General features: G+C 36.0%; 1 protein-coding gene across 1 annotated transcript in view; it reads left to right on the top strand.

The window, feature by feature from the left end:
* ADGRG2 (adhesion G protein-coupled receptor G2) overlaps nucleotides 1-15,918 on the top strand; it is a 42,975-nt gene that overhangs the window by 15,329 nt on the left and 11,728 nt on the right. Inside the window, exons 3-15 of the mRNA XM_065628908.1 lie at nucleotides 1,916-1,957; nucleotides 3,332-3,370; nucleotides 5,262-5,294; nucleotides 6,204-6,245; nucleotides 7,801-7,857; nucleotides 8,984-9,051; nucleotides 10,665-10,738; nucleotides 11,823-11,862; nucleotides 11,994-12,028; nucleotides 13,414-13,496; nucleotides 13,721-13,781; nucleotides 14,292-15,019; nucleotides 15,576-15,765. Coding sequence (XP_065484980.1) covers nucleotides 1,916-1,957; nucleotides 3,332-3,370; nucleotides 5,262-5,294; nucleotides 6,204-6,245; nucleotides 7,801-7,857; nucleotides 8,984-9,051; nucleotides 10,665-10,738; nucleotides 11,823-11,862; nucleotides 11,994-12,028; nucleotides 13,414-13,496; nucleotides 13,721-13,781; nucleotides 14,292-15,019; nucleotides 15,576-15,765 — 1,492 coding nt within the window. The remainder of the gene's footprint in view (nucleotides 1-1,915; nucleotides 1,958-3,331; nucleotides 3,371-5,261; nucleotides 5,295-6,203; nucleotides 6,246-7,800; nucleotides 7,858-8,983; nucleotides 9,052-10,664; nucleotides 10,739-11,822; nucleotides 11,863-11,993; nucleotides 12,029-13,413; nucleotides 13,497-13,720; nucleotides 13,782-14,291; nucleotides 15,020-15,575; nucleotides 15,766-15,918) is intronic.

Below are 15,918 nucleotides of genomic sequence, written 5' to 3'. Positions count from 1 at the left end.
TGGTGATGATGAACTGGACAGATATCAAGGTACTAACTGTGGAGAAACTGTCACATCAGCTTTGGCAATTCAAAGAGAATCTCTCTTCTTCCTCATCCCTGTGGACCTGCATCTTGGCTGTGGCTAGAGTGCCCCATCAGGTTCAGTGACTCGAAGAGAGTATCTCTTCCTTCTTGCCCAAACAGCCAGGGTCTCAGCTATCAGTGGTGTTGAAGTAGGTGACAGTGCCTTAACTGTATGTCGTGGTGTTTCGCCACTTGTTTTTCAAGGCCCAGGATGATGTTTTGATTGGTGGCATAGGTTGCAGGGTACATTTCTAGCCACCTGCTAGTTGCCTCCACCACGGGAAGCACATAGCACTTGCCTTGGTGGCATGTTTGCAGTGTTGGTCTGATGTAATCGATCTGCTAGGCCTGCCCATATTGATGGCCCAGCCACCATCTTCTCTTCCTGGGAGGCTTTAGTCGCTGGCCTCACTTGATTACGGCACATGTTTCACATTCATGGGTAGCCTGTGCAGTAGCTTCAATTTTCAGATCCACGCCTTGTTGCATCTCTCCTTAGGTGTCCCTAGGGACATGTTTAATGGGCCCATTGAGCTAGAAATAGTTCACCTTTTCATTCCCAGTGCAGGTTCTCCTGAGCTGCTTCATTTCTGGCAGCTTGATCTATCTGCTCATAGAATTATAGAATCATAGAATAATTCCAGTTGGAAGAGACCCTCAGGATCATCAAGTCCAACCATAAACTAAATCTAGCACTAAACGTCCCTAAGAACCTCATCTATAGGCCTTTTTAAACACCTCCAGGGATGGTGACTCAACTACTTCCCTGGGCAGCCTGTTCCAATGCCTGACAACCCTTTCTGTGAAGAATTTTTTCCTAATACCCAATCTGAACCTTCCCTGGCACAACTTGAGGCCATTTCCTCTTCTTCTATCACTTGCTATGTCAGAGAAGAGATCAACACCTTCCATGCTACAACCTCCTTTCAGGTAGTTGCAGACAGCGATCAGGTCTCCCCTCAGCCTCCTTTTCTCCAGGCTGAACAGCCCCAGTTCCCTCAGCTGCTCCTCATCAGACTTGTGCTCCAGGCCCCTCACCAGCTTCATTGCCCTTCTCTGAACTCTCTCCAGCACCTCAATGTCTTTCCTGTAGTGAGGGGCCCAAAACTGAACACAGGATTCAAGTTGCAGCCTCACCAGGGCTGAGTACAGGGGGGCAATCACTTCCCTAGTCCTGCTGGCCACACGATTTCATTATTTAGATGTTCTTTGGTGGTGCAGCTCTTGAGCATGTGAGCATCTACACGATGTATATGCACATAATGATGTAGATATATTCTCAAAATACATCTCATGTGATTTGTAAATATGTATGGAATAAAGCATCCCTGTCTTACCCAAATCACCTGTCCTCTGCTTCTTTTTCGTTTAATTTCTCTGCTTTTCTTTGCATTAATAAAATTTCACTTCTTGAATAATTCATCAGCATGTCTTTTCCACATTTTTTTCACAAATAGCTGTGTGAAATCACAGTTGTGTGTACCTGTTATGTTTTTGGTTGTTGCTACTTAGTCTACTTCTTCACTCAAGCAAATGTGTTGAAAGGGTTTCTGACGGCATTGCCAATGGAAGGGCAGTGGGAAAACTCACAGCCTAATCTGTGTCTTCCAAAAGCATAAAGTGATAAACTGAGTAAAAAATTGAACTCAAAAGAGTTCACCTTCCAGCTTTCAAAAAGACTTAACACACATTTCTCAATGGATGCAAAGTAGTTTTGCAAACCAGCTTGAATTGAGGTAAGTAGCACATCCAAAATAGTTATGTTTAAAAAAGCATGTATATATATGTGTGTGTGTGTGTCTAAATACATATTAAAAGTTCTGCTCCTAAAAAATCTTTTTCCTTTATAGTTGAAACTACTGCTACGCTGCCTGGCAGAAAACAGATAACAGGTATATGAGGTTCTTCATAATTTTTTCCCCATTGTTCTTGTATTTTAGAAAGTGCCTAGGAAAATTGTTACTGCTGTTACTTTTTAATTCATGGAGATAGCTAAGAATATGTAAATACTTGCAAATTAATTATCCATATAATTCTTTTGACTTATTAACATATTTCATGGTGCAAATAGCATCACTAATTTTCCAGAGAAAATGACAATAGGGTCACTGAGGTGACTCTGATTCTCCTTTCATTGCCGAAATTATATTTACATTTATCCTTTGGAAAGAAACTATTACTAGTTCTCAGTAAGGCAAGTAAAATAGTCTGAGCAAGGAATCATGTGAGTGATTAGCATTTCAGAAACTCCTTGTTTACTATGTTTAACAAAAAAAAACCCCTGATTTTCTGCAGAGACTTTTGGTTTCTCTGACTTTTAACTCTCTACAAGGATAGGAAAGGCTTTACAGTATAATTACAGTATAATTAGTGTATTGGAAATAACATTACAGGATGACTTTTGAGTTTTGAGAGAGGATATTGAAATACCTTAAGTATATTTTTAAAATAGTGTTTCATATTTGCAGCCAGCTTTTAGATTATATTTCTTTGGTAACTGTGACTTGACTTATCCAGGGCACTGTCAAAAACCACTCACTGAAAGGGCTAACTTTGAAGTTGCTGTGTGAACCAGATATCCAATTTCCTAATTTATTTTTGATCAAAATACTGACTGTAACAACATCAAAGATTTAGTGGCTAGTGTTTGCTATATAAATATTTGGCTGGCTCCTATCAAGATCAGAGGTTCAAACTTGAAATGAATTAGCTTTTTGTAATGCTGCTTTTTGCAGGATAGAAAAGAGAACAGATATGTATGGGGTAAATTTTAAATTACAAGTCTCAGTGTTATTATACGAAGTCTGAGAAGAGTTCTTCGTACCCAGCTACAGCCACTTTGTTATGTATGCTTGATTCACATTCCCAGAATTAGCAAAACACAATTAGCAAAACACTCAGGAGAGGCATGCAGCTTTCAGGCTAGCATGGCACATATCTTGGGTCAATGATTTTTGCTTTCTTAACATTATATAATGTAAACTATCCAGTATTTGTTGAAAATAAATTGTCTTCAGTAGAATGCTATTTGAATTCATTAAAATTGTAAATTTTTTTTATCAGAGATTGTTATATATGCCTTTTTTTCACAACCTGGAAGTGTTCTTCTCATAAGTAGGTGTTGCCCTCTTCTGGTGAACGCAGTAAACTTGTGTTAATATAAGGCAAGGCTGCTGAGGATGATGATATATGTGTCTGAAACTTCATTATGGTCATTTTTCTTCCCTTCTCCCTCCCCCTTTTTTTTTTTGTAACTGAAACAAAAGATGCAAATTCAGATGAATCAGCTGCAACAACCAGTTCTGGTAAGAAAATCAGGACTTTACTGATTATTGCAATGTTTGTTATTTCCTGTTAGATAAATCTGCTTTTGTCTGAGGTAATGCAGAAAAGTTGCAATGTAAATGAGTTCCAACATTTCGTGTTTTCATTGCTTATTTTTTGAAGAGAAAATTAATTTATTTTTTCTACTTTGTAATGAAATAGCAAGCCTTATAGGTAACCACTCATGGTTAGTGGCAGTGTTGCTTGGGGATGAAGTAGGTGCAAGCTGCTTGATCAGGAACCTTTTGTCCAGTAACCTGAACAGTGAACAGTTTGCAGAGGTGGCAGAGGAGGAACATCGTAGTGAGAGAGCTTACCTTCCCTCTCATCCTATCCTAGCAGATATGCATGTGTCAGCTGATGTAGTGTGGTATACTACACACACAGACACACGAGACTCTTAATTTCTGAGACCTGAGGTGATGAACATCACCTGTGAAAGCATTTTTGAAAAACGAAGGATGTGGACACACAGCAACAGCTGTGTGAAAGCCAGTTGCTTTCTTGCTTAATGTATACTGACATATCGTGCTCTGGAGAAAAGGAATACTAGCAGACACGAACACACGTGCTTATGTTCTTTTACAGATACAGTCTTTCTCTGGGAATTGTTCATCTTTAACTGCAGCCAATTCAATATTTTTTGCAGTTTATACCAATCCAAATAATATAGATGAAGTCAGCACTTAATTTTCACTCCGATTCCTCATATCTTGGCCGCTTGTTAATTGCCTTCGAAAATTAGTTGTCTTTGGGATTGTTACTTAAGAACCAAATATGCTTAGCTTTTGCTCAGTGTATGGAATTAAGAGGTCATTCTTGAAAAGGCTCAAAATGGCCAGTCCACTTGAAATAAATATACCAGAAAGAAAAACTCCCTTTCCCTTTCTATGCGATGAAATAGATTGCTTTTTTTCTTGATATGCAATTATCTTTATGGAGAGCCACCAACTTTTTTTTATTATATGTAAGATATTGCTTCTAATGACAGTGGTGCTTTTAGTAAACAAGTTTAGGAAGTATAATGTTCTTCTGTTATAAAGCTGCTCTGGCCCATTTTTAAAAAGGCACTAAGTTGTCATATTGGAGTGATATAAAGTGGTCTAACCACTTTGTATTCCTGCGCTGACACCTAAAATATGCCTACTAAGCACATTGTTCCTCAGCAATCCTTATATTTTCTTCTATCATCTTAATGTAATTTTTTTTTCTTTGATGTAGCTAAAAAAACCTTGCATCCTCACTCTGTTTTATTTATGTATGGTTACTGGCAAAAATAGCTTTTTTTGAAAGACAGTTTGCCAAACACTGTGTCTTGTCTCTGCTCATGAGTATTGTGAGTTGCTGCTGGAAAAGGTCATTGGGGTGAAGCAGTTATTGCTGTTGGATATGCCAAATTCATCTGCATTTTCTAAAAGAATGAAATCAATAAAAGGAATTTATCTGAAGGAAATTGATTACCAGCTGTTCATAATCAGATGCTCAGATTTTTTAAATAATGTGAACATTTTTCCAAATATTTCTATTGAAATAATGTGAACATTCCTAACAAGTACTGCAGTTGTTCTTAAAACAGAACTTAGATAATTAAAATTCAGTTCCTGTTCGAGGTTTTGCATGCTTGACATTTTTTCTCCAAAATTCATGGAAAGAAAATATTATATTAAATAGTTTCTACTTATGTACTTATTTTCTCTCTTTTTTTTTCCTCCAGAATCCTCTATTATTACTTTTATCACCTATCCTATTAATCCTTCAGGCAAGGTTTTATTAATATTTCTCTTATTTAGATTTAGTTAGAGTTAGATATTTTTAGATTTCTTTAGATTTTTATTTTTATTGCTCTTACTGTTATTATTTTTTCTTCTTCAGATACGACTTCAGAGGAGACTACACAAACTCCAGGTGAGAATTAGCATGAAGAGAGTAAAGTGTGAAGGAAGATCTTTGCTGCATTCATGAAAGTTTGCTTTTTTTTTAAATAACTGTGATTCGTTTAGTCCAAATTATTTTCTTACATGATCTTAAAATTTGTATTATCTCCAATCTGTATTTTAAGTCTGCATGGCAGGGTTTTGAAGGAAATTAAACTGACTCTGAGCTGTTAACCTTTCTTTTTAATTGAAAATATTACATTGCTTACCAAAGCCCAAACTAAGCATATTCATCTTTAGCAAGTATGGGGGTTTTTTGGTATATTTATAGATAGAATGTTTTCTATACTTTCTGATACTATTTAAAGTATTTTACAGAACTAAAATATACACACCATTCCTTAAAGGCACTTAAATGATACATGTTCTTGCAGTAAGTTGTCAAATAGGATCAGTAAAGACTCAATCAGAAGAATTTGCTACTCCTTTTTTTCCTGATGTTTGCATTTGAAAACAAGGAGGAGGTTCATCCCATTATCAGACTCCTACATGTCTGTGTATGAGCTAGACATCCTGCTGTACTTCATAGCTGATGGAGAGCAAGACGCATTTATACAACATAATTAATCTTATGCTGAAGTGCCCGTGTAGAACAGGTTAAATGGGAATCACACCTTAAAAGCACCGCTTTCTCCACTGAATAACAGGGAGCCTGGAGTAACTGCCTCACATGGGGACATAAACGTTTGATTGGATGGATCTCACTCCCATGCTGACAGTAACTTAACTCCCTTATAAATGGTCAGATGTTTACACTTCTCCTGGGGACACTGTCTAAAGTAGAAATTAGGAAACTTATTTTTGTGACATATATTTCATAGGCTTTTAAAGTTAAAATGTGAAAAATTAATTTTAAAACTTTTTTTTTTTTTTTTAACAGAACCTCTTAACATCACTGATTATTACTCCACCATAGCACCAGGTAGGATTCATATATCATCACTGATCTTCTTTTACACTCCTCAAAATTTGAGCGTGTGTGAGTTCAGGAAGTCTGCTCCCAAATATTTTTAACAAGATTTTTTTTTTCTTGGTATTATGGTGTGTTGTATTAGCAGTCTGTCTTACTTTGCATAGATTTCCAGTCTAGTAGAAGGCCTAATTCTGCAATGCTTGCCTAGATGGCCAGATATAGAAGAGTCTGGTTATTTTGTAATTCAGAGCAGCAGGTTACCACAACGATGTAAGAAACACAACCTCAGGGACCATGTTTACTTTAAAAAAATACCCTTGTGCTTTTCAGTAGATTGAAGCAGACTGAATCCAGTCATGAAGTTCTTTCTCATGGCAGGTCCAGTCTATAGGAGTAGGCTGGATTTAATTTTATTATTATCTTTGTAGGAGTCTGGTAGACCAATTAGAATGTATTTGCACTGAATTAATGCAAGTGGTAGCAGAACTGGCATGAGGCCATCCTGGCTACTATACTGGCTAGTATAATTTGACTGTGAATGTGACCTGCAGGAAGTTTGCCGCTGTTACCTGAAGATCTTTGGGGGCTGGATGCACTAGCGATTTTTCATCAGTTTTTTATCCTCCACACTACCTATGTATTTTGTGCATTTTGGTGGCATGTACATATCCTAAGCAAGACTAGGTGGCACACAAATGTGTGCTCTGTAAAGAAAAAGAGGCCAATGTTACCTTTTACTTTTGTGTCACTCCTGGGTTTTGTTTTGGGGTTTTATAAGTGGTTTTGTTCTTTATGTAGTTGATAGTTTTGTCCAACTCAGTTATTTATGAACATTTTATTTCTTTAAGGATTGTTTAAAAAGGGTAAAGTGCTGATACAATTTTCATAACTATTTCACTGACAACTGCCAACACAGAAGGGAAGGCAAACTTATTTGAATCTAAATTGCTGTCTGAAATTTGTTTTTTCTAATAATTTGAATATTGCCACCAGCTCACTATTTGTACCCTCTGATGGCTGTTTGTTGATGGTGGTAAAATTGATGAAGCATGAAGCTATAACAGGCAAATGTTTGTACCACAGAAAAAAAGTAAAATTCCCATCTTATTTGGTACTAGCTAATGGTAACAGCAGAGAAAATAGCATTTGTTTTTCTGTTGATGGATGCCGATCTGTATTCTTATACCAAAATATGGTGTTTATTTTGAACCATTTTGCTGTCCTCAGCGTAACTGAGCAATCTGCTTAAGTAATGTAATGAAAGTTGTGCTTCCACATTGTTTTTATGAACAAGAGTAGGTGTTTTGTCTTGGATGCAAATATCTTTCCAGTCCTTTATTTTGATTTTATACAACAGAGCCAGCTGTTTACAGTACCTTTATTTTGGGATCAGTGTTATTTCTTTGTCGTGTAGGTAGTATTAAAAATATGGGAGCAGCCAAAAGCTTTCTAAAAAGTAAAGACCTTTACATTTAAAACATTGAAATGATTGTAAATATATATGTTTGTCAGTACTGGCTTTAAGTTCAACTTTTTTACTCACTAGATTTTTTTTCCCCCAAAGAAGCTATAGCAGAAGAAACCATTTTATGCAACATAACACCTGCCTGTAATTTTTCAGGTTAGTGGTTTCCTTTTTCCTTTTTTTCTTATAAAAACCATGTTCAAATATTTTCCATTCTGAGTAATGAGGCGACTTTTAGTTGCTATGTAAAAGCTAGCTCTGTAATAAATTTTCTTGTGAATTTAGAGAGATTTTGTGTAACTTCTAAAACATTATTATAATTTTTTTTAAATTTAAAAGTAATATTTAGTCTATTGTATTTTTGATCTTTGGTTTCTTATTGAATGACACACAGTTGCAGATAAGAATTACAAACCTGAGAAAACAAGAAACTAGTATGCTATGGTAGGCACTAATATCTGCCATATTGAGCCTAACTCTGTATCAGGAATAGAAGTTGAAAGTGTTTAGGAGAATTACTGTAAAAGTCTGCATGTGTTTTAAAACTGTAATGTGACAGAACAGGTAAACAAAGGAAAATTGAAGAGGCACTGAAGTTCCCTTTATGTGTGTTAACAAAGACGAAGTAAACGAAGATTTTGTTGAAATGTGTTGCTGCCTTCCAAAACACTTTGATAAAGAGCTTCCGTGAGAAATGCTTTGAAAATGAAGTCACTTCTGCCAAATAGGCATATGCTGAGTACTTTATAAATTAGAAAGAGGCAGAATAAGTATCTGCCCCCCCTGCCTTCTAAAGTTTCCCTACTGGTTGACACAGTAAAATGCTAGGTGATTTGGGTGGAAGTTCCATTTTGTCTCCAAAATGGGCCTACCAGCTGTCAAGGACTGTTCAACAATGCTCTGAATTATGGTATCCTGAAAGTTCTTTAATCTCCATGGGAATAATTTTCAGAGCATCATTTTACCTTTTCGCACACAGTTTATTCTCATTGTGGGAGCTGGAGTTGTATTAATGGGGGGGGGGGAAGAACTAGAAGGAATTTAAGAGACAGCCGGCAAAAATAAATTTCCAGAAAATAATGAAGCTATTGGACTACTTCATTTGTGTAAATAGTAAATGAAAGGATGGAAGAACAGTTGCAAAAATACCGAATGATCAGAAAAGCTGGTGTGTTCTTATTTCCCTTCTACTGTAACACAAGACAGTGAGTTTTTAAATATTCAATTATATATCATGTGGTTTAGCATTGATTTTCTTAACTTTTTTGCCTTTCGGTTTTAGTGTTCTATGTGGGCAAGGTAAAACTTCATGCAAATGAAGAAAGTAACACGTCACTAAATGTAGAAATAGTAAGTGTTCCCTCTTTTAAAACCTTATTGTAAGGGAGGTTGAAATACGTTTCTTTGTCTACACTTAAAATACTGATACCCTGATATGATTCTTATTATGTCCTTTATAGTTTTATTTCAAATACAGTTTGCAGTACAAATTAATATTTGCAGTACATGTGTCTACTTTCTCTTAAACAGCTGATTTACAGCTAAATTTAGAATTCCAGATAAATAAACTTCCTACAGTAAGTGCCTATATTCTCTACATAGCCACTGAAAGGAGAGAGGAACTGCCTAATTAAGGATTTGCATTTAGGGACACAGGATCTTCCTTTGGAGATGAATTTAGGCACTTTACTTTAGAAAGCGAGCATCATTACATGGCAACAGCAGGGGCATAAGTTCTGTTGGATTGCATCCTGGGAATAATTCATGTTGAGACTCTTATAAATAGGGTATTGTTCTATGCTTTTTGGCATGTGATTAATCAGTTATTAATTTGCAATAGGCCTATGTGACGTGTGTCTACTTATACAACATAACAGAGGTTTAAGAGAATGATACCATGCAAAGCAAGGGCCATATAGATCATTCAGTATTGAAATAATACTGTGAGCATGAGTATGTTCATTTGTTATAGATAGAAAACTGAAAGGAGAAAAAAAACCCAATCAACCAAACAAAAAAAGACGTTATAGTGTAAAAGACCTTGTGTCTTTCTCCTACACATCCCTGTCTGCTCTCAGTCTGAGATTTCATGTGCCAATCTCTGCAAACATGGGAGTAGACAGCAAAATCACTGCAGAGGGCTTCTGCACAGGTGCACATGAGGCACTGAGTTTGGGCAGGGGTAGGCCCCTGGCAAAAGCCACCTCTGCATTGTGTTGCGTTTCAGTGGTGATAATGCCTACTGAAACCATCCCAGTGTATTAACGTTATGTGTAACAGCTATTAGAAAAACAGGTTTCCTTTCTCTTGAAACTCTTTGACTTTTTAACAGAATATTTTTAGGTAATGTCAATACCATATATGTTAGATGACGTTTTCATCATGGTGGTTGCTGCTTGCCTGAAATGTAAAAATATCCGGTAATGGTGGCAAGCAGAGCATAAGAATGCAGATCTATAAAGGGCCTTTAACTAAACCTTGGTGCATCCTCTAGCCCTAAGGCTACATCATATATATTTAGAACATTGCTGCCATGTCTTTTACCTCAGTTCTTGACTTGTTACTCCCAGGATTCTATGTTGTCTGTTACGTAGGTCACTTATGGAGCTTGTCTCATTGCTACACTTACAGTTAAAAAGTTTGTTCAGTGTCTGGTCTAAGCTGGTTTTGTTGCAAACTAAGCCAAATTCCTCTTTTTCCAACATGAGATACAGTGAAGTCATTATCACCCATATCTTTCACAAATCAGATCCTGTTTTTCCCTCTATACTAGATTAGCCAGTTCCTTCCGTAAGTTGTGAAAACAGTGTCATGGTAAATACTTGTTGAAGTGTATTAATGAGCAAATGTGCTTCTTATCTTCGGAATTTCAGACTGTTAAAATGTGTGAAATAAACATAAGTTTCTTTTAAGTCTAAAAATTACTAGTTTTACTTAGTCGTGGGAATCTTTGTTTCTAACAGATTAATAACATGACCACTGACAATCAAGTTACAAAATTAATTACAATTCCAGCACCTACCCTACAACAACTGAGGTAATTTTGAATAAGGATTGAAATCTCTGCTATATTTGAAAAAGATTAAGTGAGACCTTGCATGTGCTCTAGCAGACGCTTCACTTTGCATTATTACTGCACTTTATAAACTAAAAATTTCAGGAGTTGTAAGTTATTGTTCTTTAACATAAAGTTCGTATTGGTTAGAATACTCTTAGTTTTGTTTTATGTGCCACTGGACTTTGTTTTAAGAAACGGTACACTTGCTGATTTCCTTTCAGGTCTTTCAGTTTTCTTGGGGCTCAACAATGCCCAAAGACCTTGGGTTTTATATGGTGCCAATCTTAATAATAGTAGCAATAGTAGCAATAGTAGTAGTAGTAGTAGTAGTAGTAGTAGTAGTAGTAATATCTGAGGGCATGAGCTGTGGGTTGTAGAGAATGCCAGTCTGGCTGCTGATCTTCATGAATAAATGTTTTGCATGATTTCAGCTATTTGGTCTGTCTATTAGGAAATTACTAAGAGAACTTCCATAGTTGCATGGTTTTTAATATATATTCTTGGAGTCAAAGCTATATTTTTATTTTAGTGTAGTTTCTTATTTCACAGTGTTTAGAAGGATAGGTTTAAATGAGTGAATATTTACTACTATTCTCAAAACTTGTCCTGAAAATTAAAAACATGTAATAAACCAACAGGTCTTGTTTGTAGAAGAAATCCATATTTCTTACTCGTTTTGTTTTTATAGCTTGAGTATAAATTTAGAATTCTGTTCCAAATGCTTGCCTGCCAAAAGGCAACATCAAGATTTATGTTTTGCTCTTTTAAAGAACTTTTAAAGAAGTGTATTGATGTTAAGATATGTGAAAGGAGATGTTTAAACTTAGTTTATGGAGTGCCTAATAAAAGACAACTTTTAAAATGTTTAATCCTTTGAAAAGTGGTTTTACAATATTAGAACTGGCATGATTTTAAAAAAATCACTGAACAAATGGAAAAATGTTTTTGGTTTGTGTTGTTTTTTTTTTTCCTCAGTAATTCTTGTTCTTTTTGTTATATTGTTATAATTGCCTCTAGAAACATACATAGAAATCCTTCATAATGGTAACTTTTTATTTTAAAGAATTTCAGAATTCAACAAAACCTTGCAAGCAGTAAGTGAGGTAAGATTACTAATTGTTGTTAGTGTTTGGAAAACTCTTTTCCAACTTATTTCTGATAATGTCATTATCTAAGCAACACTCCTGTTTTCTCCTGACAAAATAATTTTTTCTATTTTCACTTGTCATTACAGTCCTACGTTATGGAATGCAGTGCAGAAAACCAAAGGTTTGTTGTTAATTTTTTAAATGCTCGTGTATTTAAAAGCTCGTGTATTATCTTGTGATATATCAAGTATGAATGGCTATGTAACAGAAGAAGAAACAGACTTTCTAGGAAGTTAAGTTTGAGAAACAGACTGGAGAAATATATGTAGGCTGACCCTGTTATTCTCCTACCATTAGTCATTTTTATTTTTATTTTTTTAAACCAAACTGTATTGCTTTTCATTAATCTTCTGCTGAAGCACGGGCTTGCCTGCCATATGTCTTCTGCATCTTTGTGTTAGCTGAGTCACACAGCAACCTAACCACTAAGGCTATGGTGATTTGGAATCACCATGCTTCAAGAGCTTGTGAATACGATGCAGTCTTTATGAGGAAATCGCTTTAGACATCCCATGTTGCTGTTCTTTGGCTTGGGCAACCAGCCATCCTCGGCAGAGTGGAAGCCTGAGAAGTAGTTCAGAGTTTGGAAGCCATGGGGTATCAGAATAGCAAGACTGCTCCACAGAGGTGATCCTGGAAATGCTGAAATGTAGATAATGTCTGTCAATTTAATTGTTACTTACCACTAAATTGCTGGTCCTTTAAACTGATCAGCTTGGAAACACCATATTATAAAAGAAAATTAAGAACTTCCTTTCCCCAAATACCTGAATTTGGTGTTTATCATCCTGGGTTAGGGTGAAAGTCCAAAACACTCAAATAGTAATAGACAGGAAGTCAGATCACACCTTCATGTAGTTAAGGCACTCTTTTCATTCTTGTTAGCTGAAAAGAAGCTTCACTTCATCTTTAATGTGTGTTGCCTTTTCATTCACCTGTGTGTTTGAGTTCGCTGAACGTGAAGAATTCTTACTACAAGTTTGCTAGTTTAGGCAGGGTTTCATGTCATCGAACCATAGTTGTTAATGTGTAGGTACATGATTAAGTGGGTCATTTTAAGTTCTCTCTGAAGTCAAGAGAGAGAACACTGGCTTCCTCCAGGTGATGGAGATTTCATATAGACTGACATAGCCACCTAGGACACGTGCTAGTTCCTTTATGGAGTTTTTTTACAGTAACAGTGAAGATTACGTTATTATCTTTACAAAACGGTCAATTCATTAATGGATTATATTGGTTAGGGAGGACCCCATTTAAGCATCAACAGTGTCTGTAGAGAAAAAATAAGCTGCCACAAACTGATGTATTACTCTTCTATTTAGCCTGGCATAGTGTTTCATGTGCATTAAGAATATCTCCAAATCTAAAAGACCCTAGGAAAAATGTGCTTTCAAACTTAGCATTTGTGAGAATGTGCTTTCACTTAGCATTTGATGTTAGTTTCATGTGTTGTAAAGATGACACAGATCTGTTTCTTGAGTCTAAAGCTTTGTCTTCTCATTATAGTATACACTGCAATTTCATAATGAAGCTGGCTGAGAGAGAGAATATAAGCAGTTTAACAGACAAAGTAAAATTAAGCCAACTTGGTAAGTTATGCTTTAAACACAGTCTCATAACAGTTATCCCTTCAGATTAAATTTCATATATTTAAAAGTCACTTTCAAGTACCTAAAAGAAAAAAAGAAATTCTGCAATATGCACTATTGTTTAAAAAACATAAACCACATGCTTAATTGGATATCCTACTTAACGTTATTAGCATTTTTTATGCTTCAGGATAAACTAGGTTAATGCTTCTCTCTCATCTCAGAGCGGTGCTGCTGTTCGTCACTGAAGTATTGCTCCTTGACTGCTGAAGAATTACAAATGTAGTATGTATAAATACAAAATTTGACTTGCTTATTTCCTAAATTTCCTAATGCATTAATAGAGTCAAGTTCCATGTTGCAGTGTAATAGCTAGGAAGGAGTCTACAAGAACAACTTGACAGGCATTTTCCTATATAGCTCCCTCCCCATTCCTCTATCTTCCCCTTCCCTCCCTTCTTTTCACTTTTTTTTTTTCCCTTCTTCCCCCCCTGGCTTTTTTTTTCCCCGATGCAGATAGCTTGTGTGTTCAGCATCAGGTCACCTCCAGAATAGGCAGTGAAGGCAGCAGTAGTATTTATGGACATAGTTAACATAGTTAACAACTACAGCAAAATAGAAAGTAAGAACCCTCAAAATATTATGGAATTCATATTTATTACTAGAGCATGAAACATGCAATGTAGTAGGTCCATAGAATTCATGTATATTCCTCTATTATAATGTGTTTTCTTTAAAATATAAACAATGTTAAATTTGACATGTATTTCTGTGCTTTTTTTTTTCTTTTTACAGTATTATACAAGTACCTCCTCATTCTATATGGGTTCCTTTCTCTCATTCTCCTTCTCTCCCTAAAAAGACTCCGCCCAAATCTAACACTTTTATTTCCCCCACTATGCTTTCTAGCAAACAAAGCCCCACAGTTAGACCACTGATCCCACCATTCACAGAAACTACTTTTTCTGGAATTCTCTCTGCATCTCCCACTACAAATCCTCTCTCTGAAACTTCTACCACATCTTCTACTGAAACTTCTGTGTCTTCCACCAGTGCTACCACTACACTTTCCTCTTCTGAGTCTCTTGGCCAACCTACCATGCCAACTTTTCCTTCCATAGCTTCTAATAAATCTGTCACTGCTTCCACACCTGAAACAAAATCTGTCACTAATGCTGCTTTCTCAAGTAAATCTGATACTGCATACCTTAGCAAGCCTATTACAATAATTTCTCCTTCTGTAAATTTCACTAAACCTTCCCCTTCCCAACTTCCCTCCAATCCTCCAATAGCAATTCCCCCCTTTGAGACTACCACCAAATGTCTTTCACAAATTCAGCCTGCTACAGATTCCACCCAACCTATTTCTGGTAACAAAAATGTTACTACGGCACCTATCCGTCCCCTTACGCCTTTCACAATAACTTTGAACCCTACTATTAGTCCTGTCAACCATTCTGTCTCAGCTTCTCATTCACATTCTACTGCTGATGGCCATGGTAACCTGCCTAATGGGAACACAGGTAAATATGACAAGTAAAATTCTTTTTTTATTTGAATGCCATATACTGAATTTGCTTTTAAACTTTATAAACAAGACTATAGATCTGAGCTGTGACCTTGCAGTTACTGTGAAAAGCCTGAGACAACTCTAACAAGGTGTATAGTTATTTTAAAATACATTATGATGCCTTTGGCCATGATGAGTGATACCTCACCCTACAGATTCATTTATCTTATCTTGATTTTTTTCTACTTTCAGGCATCCAGCAGCTAAAAATCCAAAATAATAGATTATTTAACATCACTAATGGTCTGATGTGAGAAACTTTGTAATCAATAAAAATAATGCAGCCCATTTGAAACCTTGCTTTATGTTTTCATGAGATTTAAAGTATTTGCAAGGTAGCCAATAGGGAGAAAAAGGGATTCTGTCTCGCATAACATGTTGAAAGTCTTTACAAGTTGTGATGAGGTTTATTGGTCAAGAAAACTGTTTAATTTTTCTGCTTGTCAAAGCTTGTTTCCTTTTTTTGAACACAGAGTTTAAGTGAATGCATAACTTTTCTTTTGTGACAGGAAAGGTACTACCAGATATAAGTTCGATAGATACCATCTTTAATATGACCACAGCTGAGCAAATCGTGTCCAAAATAGAAAATGATTTAGCAGCTGGAAAAGTAGAACCAAAAGATGTAGAAAGGATGGTCAGTGAGATTAGTGAAGTCCTGACTTCTTCTCAACCATTATCACCTGAAATTTCTAACAGGTAGGTCATTCTAGCAATAGATTAAAGGTGTGTTGTATTGAATGTCTTGATAAATTGGCTTCAGCGAGTTTCATTTTTTCATAATCACAATCCAAAATATTTCTTCTTTAATGTACTTACACAAAATGGAGTATCATTCTAGTGTTACCAGCT

This window comes from Caloenas nicobarica, chromosome 1 (assembly GCF_036013445.1).
Source record: "Caloenas nicobarica isolate bCalNic1 chromosome 1, bCalNic1.hap1, whole genome shotgun sequence".
Taxonomy (NCBI): Eukaryota; Metazoa; Chordata; class Aves; order Columbiformes; family Columbidae; genus Caloenas; species Caloenas nicobarica.
The sequence above is the reverse complement of the archived record's forward strand: the minus strand, read 5'-3'. Positions and strand labels throughout refer to the sequence as shown.